This window comes from Peromyscus leucopus, chromosome 5 (assembly GCF_004664715.2).
Source record: "Peromyscus leucopus breed LL Stock chromosome 5, UCI_PerLeu_2.1, whole genome shotgun sequence".
Lineage (NCBI taxonomy): Eukaryota > Metazoa > Chordata > Mammalia > Rodentia > Cricetidae > Peromyscus > Peromyscus leucopus.
Genome location: NC_051067.1, coordinates 67,576,520 through 67,589,164, shown reverse-complemented (window position 1 = coordinate 67,589,164; position 12,645 = coordinate 67,576,520). Strand labels below are relative to the sequence as shown.

General features: G+C 39.6%; 1 protein-coding gene across 4 annotated transcripts in view; it reads right to left on the bottom strand.

The window, feature by feature from the left end:
• Positions 1-9,336, bottom strand: part of Slc39a12 (solute carrier family 39 member 12) — a 95,836-nt gene extending 86,500 nt beyond the window's left edge. For 2 of the 4 annotated variants that reach the window (XR_003734624.2, XM_028870507.2), the window contains exons 1-3: positions 8,053-9,335; positions 7,790-7,865; positions 6,927-7,261 (exon numbers count right to left, since the gene is read on the bottom strand). Coding sequence is in view for 1 of the 4 variants with exons in the window: in XM_028870507.2 (XP_028726340.1) it covers positions 6,927-7,187 (261 nt within the window). In the remaining 3 variants the exon portion in view is untranslated. Of the gene's footprint in view, positions 1-6,926; positions 7,262-7,421; positions 7,538-7,789; positions 7,866-8,052 lie in introns of all 4 variants that reach the window. The other 2 variants (XR_005091624.1, XR_003734625.2) reach the window with 2 other exon arrangements.
• Between the last annotated feature and the right edge of the window lie 3,309 nt (positions 9,337-12,645).

Genomic DNA, 12,645 nt, shown 5'->3' with positions numbered 1-12,645 from the left:
AATGCATAATTCAGCTTTGCTTATGCCAGGTGAGAACTGCAGCCACAGAGAGCAGTATGAGAGCTTTCGATAGTCACAGCAGAAAGACAGTTAAAAAAGCCAGGTTCAGAACTGATAAATATGTTTGCATCTTGTTGTGTCTATCTATCTATCTATCTATCTATCTATCTATCTATCTATCTATCTATCTATCTATCATCTATCTATCTTTCTCTTTCTTGTATGTATGCATGTATGTATGTATGTATGTATGTATGTATGTATGTATAGACATGAAAGTAGAAGAAGGCTCTTTGGGAAAGAGAAAATAAGTCACTTTGGGAAAGGGAAAGTGGTTAGTAGGAATTGTAAGACTAGACAGGAGAGGGTACTGGTAGAAAATATAGCCAAGGTATGTGATATATTTAAATAATTGTCCTTATGAAAACTACTTTGTTCAAAGAATATATGTCGACAAAACAGACATGTGTGTAGCAGGAAAGAAGCCTCAGCAGTTAAGAGCACTGGCTGCTCTTCCAGAGGATCTGTTAAATGGATTCTCAGCACCCATATGGCAGCTCACAACTGTCAGTAGCTCCTGTCCCAGAGCATCTGACATCCTCTACTGGCATCTATGGGCACTGAACACATGTGGTGCACAGACATACATGCAGGCAAAATACCCCCACACACGAAAAGTAAAAAACAAACACATCTTTTAAAAAAGAAAACACAGTTGCTACCTGCTAGAAAAAAAAACTTTAAAAGTTGAGAATCCACCAATGTTTAAATTTGATTTGGAGTTAATGGTAAATGTACTAACCTCTTTCAAATCCCTAGACCTTTATAAGGTACTTTTTAAAAAAGGAAGTTATATCATTTCCTTTTCCAGCCAAAGAGCTTGAAGGGTGTTGGGTGGTGGCAGGGATGCACTATAACCTCTGACTTTTCTGACTAACAGAGATATAAGTGAGTTCAGATAAACTAACCAGACACACACATCAAAGTTACAACAATGAGCTTGGGGTTGGAGTGGGTGTGAACTATAATGGGTTTCTTAAAACAGTGGTCATAGCCTTGAAAGGATCTGAAAACTGCTTGAAAAATTCAGTTAAAATCTTAAGCATCTGAGACAGATGGGGCTGGGCAGGGGGGGGGGACATCTGGGGTAGATGGGAGGGGGTTTCTGAGGAATGTCACTGCTCCAGAGACTCTGGGAAAAGATCCCATTGCCTTGAAGAGCAGAGACTGTCAGGGACTGAAGACAATGTGAGCTCTATGTAACAGCACATACATCTGTGTCCATGTGATCCTAGAGAGCAACAGTTAGCAACCTCTGGGTCACAACCCCTTTGGCAGTCGGATGACCCTTTCACAGGGATTGCCTAAGATCACCAGAAAACATGGATATTTGCATTATGAGTCATAACAATAACAAAATTACAGTTATGAAGTAGCAATGAAAATAATTTTGCTGTGGAGGGTCACCACAACATGAGGAACTATATTAAAAGGTGGCAGCTTTAGGAAGATTGAGAACCACTGCTATATAGCAGTATCCCAGAGAAGATTCATTGCCTTTGACTAAGGATTAGAACAGGAAGATATTCCAGAACAGAGCTATTTCCCCTCCAGGAAGGTATGCAGGGTCCTGATGCCCACTGTGAGTGGGTTTATTCTATGGGGGTTACTTAATCACTCTGTAAGTCCATTAAAACTCTATTCTAGGGACTAGAAATACAGGGCAGTTGGCCGAGCTCTTGCCCAGCATGCATGAAGACTTAGGTTCAATTCTTCCCGGCACTGAAAAACAAAAACATTCTGATTATTCTCACTTTTAAAAATAAAGAAAGCCGGGGTTGAGGATTTAGCTCAGTGGTAGAGCACTTGCCTAGCAAGTGCAAGGCCCTGGGTTTGGCCCTCAGCTCTGAAAAAAGAAAGGAAGAAAGGAAGGAAGGAAGGGAGGGAGGGAGGGAGGGAGGGAGGGAAGGAGGGAGGAAGGAAGGAAGAGAAAGAAAGGAAGGAAGGGAGGAAGGAAGAGAAAGAAAGGAAGGAAGAGAGAAAATAAAGAAATCCGGGATGAGGACCAAACTGTTCATTTTAAAAGACTATAACTTGAATGGTTTTATTTTTAAGTGCCTCTGTCCTCAGAAACCTCATATTGATTTTTATAATCCCATTTTACATTTTCCTTCTCAGAAATTCAATAGCACCACCAACCCGAGTCTTTCTTTTCCCAGACACTGAGAGATACAAACCCACCCTCTTGCTCTTATGCTTTACCACAGAGGATCTTGCCTCACCTGTCAACAAGATCTCTAAAACAAGTGAAGAGATTCAACAACAAGCCATACCCTGTGGTTGGAGTGAGAACCTGAGTGACTGTGAAACTGAATGACTTTTTTCCACTGGCTTTTCATGAAGGACAAGAAAACACTGCTTAGGCTTCTTACAGAAGGAACCCTGAGGGGGATCAAGCCCTCTCCTATCACATTTCCTTCTCCTCAGTTTCCCAGAGAGGAGGAAGAGCAGCTATGCACACGCAACACTCTCAGACTGAGCATTTCAAAGCCCAGGAATAAATATAATTCCAGTGGAAGCCGAACTGACCAAACCCTTCATAATGTCACCAAAAAAAAACATAAAACAACCACTCCTCCTCAGCCCCAAACATGAGGAACAATTCACCCAGCAAAACTAATATTCAACCACCTTAAATAAGGCACTTCATGTCACTAAAGACAAACATGGTCCCGGAGCAGATTCTCAGTGGACATTAATAAGATATGACTCCTGGTTATTTCCAGTGGGATGTCTGTTGTTACTATCTATATCTATTAATGTCATCACAGACGAGCTGCCTATTATTATGACACATCTCCTCTGGGAACCATTGAGCATTTTAATAATTATGGAAATATTTACCATTCACAAAGAGCAGAGAAAAAAATCCATCTGTGCAAGACCCTTTCTGTCACAAGAGAGGCAAAACCAGAAATATGTGACTGGGAAATGTATTCCCTCACCCCATCCTTAGCCTAGAACTCTGCTGGCTTGAGAAAGCCAGTCACAACTTACTTTGGAAGCAGTTACACGCTTCTTTTTTACTTGTTTATCTTTTCACTTATCCATGTATTTGTAAGTTTTTCCTTAAGATTTTCATTGGTCTGGAATGGGGTCACAAAGAGGGATTGTGTTGACAGTTGTTTTAAGACCCAGGTTCTCCTCCACAGTGGGACTTGATGAACCTCCTCTCATGACACCCAAAGACTCTAATGACAGATGGATTCTCAGTCCCCACCAATTACATGTTACAGCAATCTGGAGAGGGTTTTTAAAGCCCATTCACTGGACAGTGGTGGCACAGACCTTTAATCCCAGCACTCAAGGAGGCAGAGGCAGGTGAATCTCTGTGAGTTCAAAGCCAGCCTGGTCTACAAAGTTGTGGTGATATATTGTGTACCCTGATAAAGTTTACATGGGGATTAGAGGACAGAGCCAGCCACTAAATTAGACATAGAGACCAGACATTGGTGGCACACACTTTTAATCCTATCACTCGGGAGGCAGAGATCCATCTGGATCTCTGTGAATTCAAGGCCACACTGGGCTACATGAGAGAAACAGAACTAGGCAGTGTGACACACGCCTTTAATCCCAGGAAGTAATATGGCAGGACACAGAAAGGTATATACGGCATGAGGAAACAAGAACTCCCTCTCTTTAGTTGAGGATTTTGTAGAGGTAAGAATTTGTGGCTGGCTTGTTCTGCTTCTCTGATCTTTCAGCTTTCACCTCAATATCTGACTCTCGGTTTCTTATTAAAAGAACTTTTAAGATTTGTGTTACATCTGGTGCCTAACAAGGACTTTTGTCATGATATTAATGGTCATGTAGAGTACTAACTAATTTTAGAAAAAAGGCTTCATCTAGCTTTCTCTACATGATTTGGGGTTTGAGTTTCTATCAGTTTTCTGCAGGAAACCATGACTATGCCTAATAGCGTCTTTGAAGTCCCCAAAAAGATGATGGGGTCCCACAACAATTCCATCAGGACAATGATAATACCACTAAGATGACAAATACCACCCAAATATCAGTTTTGGACTACAAACTGCTCAGGACAATTTCAAGGTGGCTAGCTGAGATGATTTAGCCTCACAGACTGCTCGATCAAGGACTTGAGACAAGCCCTGCACTTTCCCATTATGCAGAGACTGGACAAATGATACAGCTAACTCTCCCAGGACTTGACAATTAACTCAAAAATTTTCTTTCCAAGATCCCCTAAATATTTCTTTGCCACAGAGAGGAGGAAGTAAATTTTAAGAAAATGACACCCACATTTCCAAGAGGTAGGGTGGGTGGTTTTTGGTCTTTCAATGGGTTAGGAATAATTGTCATTGTTTAGGATGGTTGTTTACAAGTTGTTAGTTAATAATGGTGAAGAAATAAAAAAATACTAGCTAACCAAGGAAATTAGAATTGGGGTTCTTGAAAAAAAAGAAAAAGAAAAAAGAGGATATAGATAAGAGGTAGAATATTCAATCTACTCTGGAAAAAAAGATATAGAAATAATAGGATAAAAGGGTAGATTATTGAATCTACTCTGACAAGTAAAAAGGGGAGGATATAGATATGATAAGATAAAAAGATAGATAACTGAATCTACTTTTAAAAAGTAACTACTAGTTTTAAATAATTTACATTGGATTGGGTTTTTGTATTGTATATAAAATTTGTATATTGATACAAATTTGAGATTGATTTTGTTACAAAATACTGTACATATATTTCTAATCTTGTTCAAGGTATTGTACCTATACAGTTCATTTAACAATGCAATGTAAATTGCTAGTCCTTGAAGGTTATTATTGCCTACTAACTAGGATATAAGAAATACAAGTTAATAGTTAATCATTACAATCAAACTTGTAGTCATATTAGGTATGTTTTCAAGGTTAAAGAGAAATGTGTTTTAGATAGACTGATCATCTTCAAACACTTCAGAAATCTATAGAATATAGCATTTAAGATGTTTTAATAGCATAAATTTTTTTATGAATATGAGACATGTCTGCTCTTGGCAATACCAATCTACTTCAGAGAAGATGATGGGCACTGAAGAAACTCCATATGGAGTTTACTTTCTTTGTGGCAAAAGTTAGCCACTGGGCAAGAATGTGCCCTTACATTGACTGCTGACAGTATGCCATCCAAAATGGACCAGCAGGACACAAAAGAAAGGACTGCTGATCCTTGCCAATACAAAGTAGGAAGACTCTTTAGGAAATCCTGCTTCACAGAAAAGTCTGTCAGGTATGCTAGGCCTGTAGGCCGAAGATGGATGCCCTAATGTTGCAAAGGAACCTTGGGTGACTGTGCAGGCAGCCAGCTGTTTCTGTTATTCCTCACACTTTTTGGAAGTTGCTGGACTGTACTTCTTGTTTACTTAGTTAATATTATTTCCTTCCTGAGTCTCTGAAGGAGTTGAAGATTAGATAGGTTAAAGTTTTCCTTGTTAAAAAAATTCAGAAAAGAAACTCACTAAAGAGGTGTAAAGTATGTAAGTTTGAAAGACATCAAAAGATAGTTTTGGGTTGGTAAGGCAAATTAGGATAGAAAGTAAATTAGATACAATCCTTTGGATTCACAAAGATAGGATAGATAATGGAATATTTTCTCTGAATTTGTCAAATGCAAATGCACTAGACATTGTTGATGTACTTATTGCCTGTATATATTGTATATACTTATTGTATATAGTTTTTCATATATTAGTTATAGCCTTTTATTATTTTAGACAAAAAAGGGGAAATGTGGAAATATATTGTGTACCCCAATAAAGCTTACATGGACAGAGCCAACCACTAAATTAAACATAAAGGTCAGGCAGTGGCACATGCCTTTAATCCCAGGAAGTAATATGGCAGAACACAGAAGGATATATAAGGTGTGAGGAAACAGGAACTCACTCTCTTTAGACTGAGGGTTTCCTGGAGGTAAGAACTTGTGCCTGGCTTGTTCTGCTTCTCTGATCTTTCAGCTTTCAACCCAATATCTGGCTCTGCGTTTTTTTATTATAAGACCTTTTTAATATTCATGTTACACAAAGTGAATTCTAGGGCAGCCAGGGCTACACAGAGAAACCCTGTCTCAAGAAACAAATCAAATCAAACAAACAAACAAACAAAAACAACAACAATAACAAAAGCAAGTCAAGATTCAGTCTGGGAAGGAGGAAGCCTCGATGGAGTAACCATGAGGCTGGCACAACTGCTTCCGTGAGTAGCCAAGGGGCGGTTCACTTGCTTGGTTAGAACGAAAGCAGCATGACAGGCTGTGGAACAGGCCGTGAGAGGCATGGATCCAGTTTCAACTCAACTCAGCATTTCTCTCCTGAAGCCAACACCTCACTGTTAATGATTACCAAGGTGTTAACTATCACACACACACACACACACACACACACACACACACACACACACTCAGAAAACACCATTGGCACCCAGGAGAGGGACCCAGGAGCTGAATGTGAGACAAATGCCAGAATGCTGTGACTGTCTCACGAAAAGGCAATCGCCTCTGTCCAACTCCACGCACGTTTACTGCAGGCTTAAAACATAAAAAGTGAAAATGATCTCAGAAAAGCAGAAAGGAGGAAGGATTGAGTATGCATGCCAGCAAGCCAGTGCCTCTAAAGCAGAAAGGCTACAGAAAGCTTAAGCATTATTTTCCCAATAATAAAACAGTCCGTTGTCTGGATACGCTCCCTGCAGGATGCTGAATGGGTTGTCATAACCCAGACATCATCATGCTACGCTAAACTTCCCCCTTGCGTATGAAGAGCTTTGTACGCCATTCACTGTGATAGACGGCTCTCTATGAGATCCACTGTTCCCTTTCCAACTTCTTTAAAGCACCCAATCCCACTTTATTTTACTAACCAGCTTGCAGTCTCCTCGCATTCCATGTGTCCGCTGTGGACACCCAGTCTTCTCGACCAGAATTTTGATGAGGCTTCGTGGATGGTTGAGGGACTGGTGGTCACCGGCAGAGAGGACCCTCAAGACTTCTAGTAGGCCTTGACTCCCAGCGCTGCTAGTATCCTGAGTGAGGTCTTTGTTCGTCTCAGCAGAGGAAACAAGGCTGAGGAGACAGAGCGGTAGTAGCACCATCAACACCGGGGGATTTGTCCGGAAGCACATGTCCACTCTTCCTTTGGCTTGAGTTGGCCTGAGGTAGGAGCTATGCACAGGATAACCTACCACCAGAGGAATTTCTGTGGTGGAAAGGGAAAGGGAAAGGCTTCAGTTATTGTGCCTGCAACGTGTTTGAAAGGACTCACTAATTGGGTGGCTAAGCCGATTGGCAGCGGCAACAACAGGGGTTTGTATGTAGCATGTAACCCCAAAGACCACCCAGGAAACTTCCCAACTCACAGTGTCCAGGAAACTGGACCGACACTAAATCCACAAATAGTTAAAAGCTGAGAAGAGGGCACATTTCCCTTGTGTGCAGGCAGTGCCTGGCACAGGACCTGGAGTGAGACACACCACTGTAAAAAATAAAAATTAAAAAAAAAAATTCTGTGAAGTCAGTGAAGAAAACTAAAGAGAAAATGACTTCTAATAAATGTCCAGTATTACACTGATTTAGAATCTTTCAAGAGGACAATTTATTAGAAAAAAATTAGTTACATTTGGGAAACAGTAGTGTTTAGCTTAGTAGAAATCAAGACTCTGGATAATGAATATCTTAGAAAAATGAGAACATTTCAAGGCTCCAGAAGGATGATAAATCTACTTACTCAATAGTCTCTAAGAGGAAGGGAAGAGTCTTCAGAATCAGTCAAAATTTTTGTAGAAAAAAAGTCTTCAGTTGATCTGTATAAGGAGTGCAAAATGTTAACAGCATCTCTTGTAGGATCCAGAAATGAGTCAATAATGACTTTGGGGGTAATAAGAAGATCCTGAGATTACTTTTATGGCTTAAAAAACAGTTTCAGACTATTATGTTAGCATTTTTAAGAAGTTAGAGGGAGACACAAACCTTCATAAACCCAGCACTTACCTCAAGAAAGAGAAATGGTTATTTAGCGTGAGCTCCCAGGGCCTTTAAATCTCTGAGAGCATTTCGAGGTTCCAAAGTTCTGTTTTTAAAATTCCTTGACTGTACGCTGGGAGCTGGAGAGGATTATTTCAGCCCAGAGACATTTCTAGTTGCTATGGAGAGGGCTGCTCAGAAGGTAAAAAATGAAGGTGGATAAAAGCGGACAGTTTCTGGCTGGCAGATTTTCAGGATAATTAAATAAATGTAGTTAGGGAATTATCCTTTTATATTAACAGTTAGCACAATATTTTAGAATTATCTAGAGTCATTTGCCTTTCAAGGGACAGAATCTAGGTCAAAAAAAATTCTACCTTGAAAAGTGAAAGAGATCAGTGTTAGATAAAGTATTCTCCTGTCCAGCTGATCGTTGTTTCACCCAGGATTAAACCAAGAATTTGTGGAAAGATTGGCCCTTTAAAACTTCATTTCATGAGCTGCAAATGTTTACAAGACGTAAGGACTTCATAAACAGTGTTAGTAGATAGAAATGAGGGACTCAGGCTATTCACTCATTGAATATGAAAACTGGGCACAAGAGGGTGAGATAATCACAAAAGAAAGTTTCTAGGAGTGTTGGATATTTGGAAGAATAATAGTCTCAGAAAACACCAGGGTTCTATTTAGCTATCCATTGTGTACATGGTTTTGTCTCAGATGTCAAAGGAAGGGACCTGGCCTTGTTCTCATGAACACCATGGTGATGGTAACTGGAGTTAAAGGCTGGGACTCAGCCAAGAGGCAAGGAGTTAGACCAAAGTTAATACTTCCAATCTGAGGGTCCAGCAAGGGCTGAGGAACTAGGAGACTGTGGCTTTTGGACCTCAGAACATTGAATTAAAACTCCCCTAAAGTCATGTGCTCATGGCCAGTGGGCTGTCCTGCCTTAGGAACCACCATGTAAAGGCTTGGCCTACCCACTCTCAAGAGCCTGATTAAAAGGCCACTAAAGAAATGATAGTTCACTACTTATGCAGAAAATTAGCTAGTCTTAATCTCCTCATACATTAATCCAGTTGTAAGGAAGAGATCCTCAACTACATCTAACTCCCATAGCATAACCTGCTCCATTGCTCCACGACTAGTTTCTGATTTGCTCTGACCAGCACTCTCAAGACTCTGGCCTCACCAGAGCGTTTTCATCCACTCTCTAGATCCTTTTAGCCAGTGTCCAGCCTGAAAGTCATACGTGGTCTCTGGTTCTCTGACTCTGAGGTGTAGCTGACACCAATTGTGTTCACTTTGCCTATTTCCCCAGCAAGCTGGAAATTAACCTTTCTTAAGTGTGTTTCCTTTTTTTTTTTTTTTTAGACAGTAGAGTTTCTCTGTGTAGCCTTGGCTGTTCTGGAACTCATTCTGTAGACCAGGATGGCCTCAAACTCATAGAGATCTGCCTGCCTCTGTCTCCTGAGTACTGTGATTAAAGGTATATGCTGCCGCCACCACCTGGCTTAAAGGTTTTGTTGTTGTTGTTTATTTTGTTTTGGAGGGATGATTCTATTTTCAATCCAGACTAATTTCTAGGAAGTGAACTTCATATGTTTATTAACTGCATAGAGAAGGGGATAATTTATTTTTATTGAAATATGTGATATATTTGGCTCACATTTGGGACCCATCTCATCTAATGCAGTATTTCATAACTTATAGATGCTTTTCTGTTCTAACATAGGAAGCTGCAGTGGAAAGGGGGGCTGATTGTTGCTGACTAGTTTTCTTTCATTCAGTTCTTGGCTTTCTCATGCGTCCCGAGCATCACACTTCTGCCATACAGTGTATTTATACATGTTCTGTGATCAAGACAGAACTGAAAAGGACCTCTGAAAATGTGAGAAAGCAGCGATTTAAGATGAGTCTCAAAGAAGACTGAGGCATCCTGGAGGTACAGTCCTGGGAAACAACAGGTAAGCCAGTCTAGGGATGGAGTCTTGCTTCCATAATAATCCTGAATTTCTGTGTGGATTATGACAGATTTTAAGACATGTAGATGTCTTGAGGCTTCTAATAATTTACACATTGTGCATTTTGATCTGATGCCACGGCAGGAGACATTTCTCTCCCTGGGCACCCAGTGGTCTTTACAAAGCTGTTCCTGGCAATAATCCGGAACTGCAGTATGAGCTACTTCTAGGCCACTTTCCCCTGTGTTCACTTTGTGCTGCCTACTTCCTTATTTTCAAAATGCTAGCCCTGCCAGATGTCATTTGTAATAGTGTCTCTAGATTTATGCCTAAGTACTGCACCAGCACTTTCATCATGAAAAAACAAAAACAAAAACAAACAAACAAAAACCTGTTAAATGTCCAAAAATCCTCACTGTGCTATTCTGAAATGCTCAGGGTCAGTTAGTGTGTGTCACCCAAATTCTAAGCCTGTCTACACCAGAGTTGGTGTATGCCTCGCCAAGCAACCATTGGTTGTCATGCGACCCATGGCTTGTTTGTATGTGTGTGTGCCTATCTGAATATATGTATGTGAACCATGTGTGTGCAGGCACCCACAGATGCCAAAAGGGAGCATCTGTGGGTGAAATTTCTCTATCTCAGCAGTTGCTCATGGAAACTTCTTATTATTTATAAATACTCAGTTTATTACTAACTAGCTCTTACAACTAAAATTAATCCATTTCTATTAATCTACGAGCTGCCACATGGTCATGGCTTTACCTGTCCTCTAGCATGTCTTGCTCCTTCTGTGTCTCCTGGTGATTCCTCTGACTCTGCTCTTCTTCCCAGAATTCTCCTAGTCTAGCTCTCCTGCTCAAACCTCTTCCTGTCCAGCTATAGGCCAGTCAGCTCTTTAGTAACCAATAAGAGTAATACATATTTACAGTGTACAAAGACTGTTCCACAACATTTCCTCCTTTTTGTCTAATTAAAAGGGAAGGTTTTAACTTTAACAGTAAAATGTAGACAACAAAAACAGTTATCAAGTAAGAATTACAGTTACAATATCCAGTCCATTTGTATTTGGCAAAATTAGAGGAAATAATCTATTATTTATCTTTTCTTTGTGAGTTTAAAGTTTTATACCTAATTTGCCTTTTATCATAATTAAGGAAAGTTTAAACTATGACTATCTAGTCTTCAATTCCATCAAAAACCCCAGAAAGGTGAAATGTTACCTAATGACAGGGACATCTGGCTGCCTGGCCAATCATCCAAAGCTCTTCTACAACATTGGGGCATCCAACTTTGGCCTACAGGCCTAGTAGACTTTTCTGTGAAGCAGGGATTTTGAAGAACTGTCCCACCTTGTATTGGTAAAGTTTACCAGTTGCTTTCTTTTGTGTCTGGCTTGTCCAATTTGGAGAGCATACTGTCAGCAGTTAAGGTAAGGGCAGTTTCTTGCCCAGTGGCTAACTTTTGCCACAAAGAAAGCAAACTCCATATGGAGTTTCTTTGATGCCCATCATCTTCTCTGAAGTAGACTGGTGCTGCCAGGAGCAGATGTGTCTCACTGTTAAGAAAAGTCTTGTTATTAAAACATTTTAAATGCCATATTCTGTAGGTCTTTGAACTGTTTGAAGACCACCTATCTATCTAAATATATCCACTTAATCTGGAAAACATACCTAAAGTGATCACAAATTTGATTATTATAGACATCTAAGTACTGCCCTTTATTTCTTCATTATACATTACATTTTTAAATGAGTTGCATAAGCACAATATCCCAAACAAGAGTAGAAACGTACATATAGTATAGCAAAAATAACTTTAAATTTGTATTAATGAACCCAAATCCATACCAATGTAAAATATTTTGAGATTAATGGTTGCTTTTCAGATTAAAGTAGATTCAATAATCTACCCTTTTATCTCATCATTTCTTTATCATAACCCCCTTTCTTCCCTTTAGAAAGAGATCTTTCAATTTAACTCTTTTGTTTAGCCCTTTTTTTTTCAACTAAGACCAATAACAATTCGTAACCAACTTCCCTTAAATGATAACAAACATTCATAACCAATGTTTTGGGAATGTGGGCATTGTTTTCTCTAGACTGCTTCCTGTTGTCTGGAGGTACTGGCATTTTGGGGGGGAACTTTGAGAAAATTAGGATAATAATGAAGTCTCATCTGCAGTAGTCTGTGAAGTTGGACCATCTCAGCCAGCAGCCTTGAAGCTGTTTTGGATGCACAATTTTGAGGAAAGTGTAACAGAGGCATTTTGAAATGCTGGATAACCTAGGCCATCCATTTTCATTGATATTTGGTCCCCTTGTTCTGAAAATACATAAACTTTTAAAGATAATATACATTACAAGTATGGAATATGTAGTGTGCCTAAGTCAGTTAAAGATAATTTTTTGGTTCTTATTTGAGCAGGTGAAATATACATTACATGTCTTGTAGTTCTTCCAGGTTTATTAATTTTAATATGTCTGCAGCCAGGATTCCAGGGGGGTCTTCCTTGACCAAACCTGATTTTCTTTAATCCATAATGAATCTATAACCTCTCATCTCCTGTGGAAATAAAAGCATAACCTCTTCCCCACTGTAACATATTTTTTTACTTCCATTTTGAAGTCAAAACATTTTCAAAATATATAGGTTG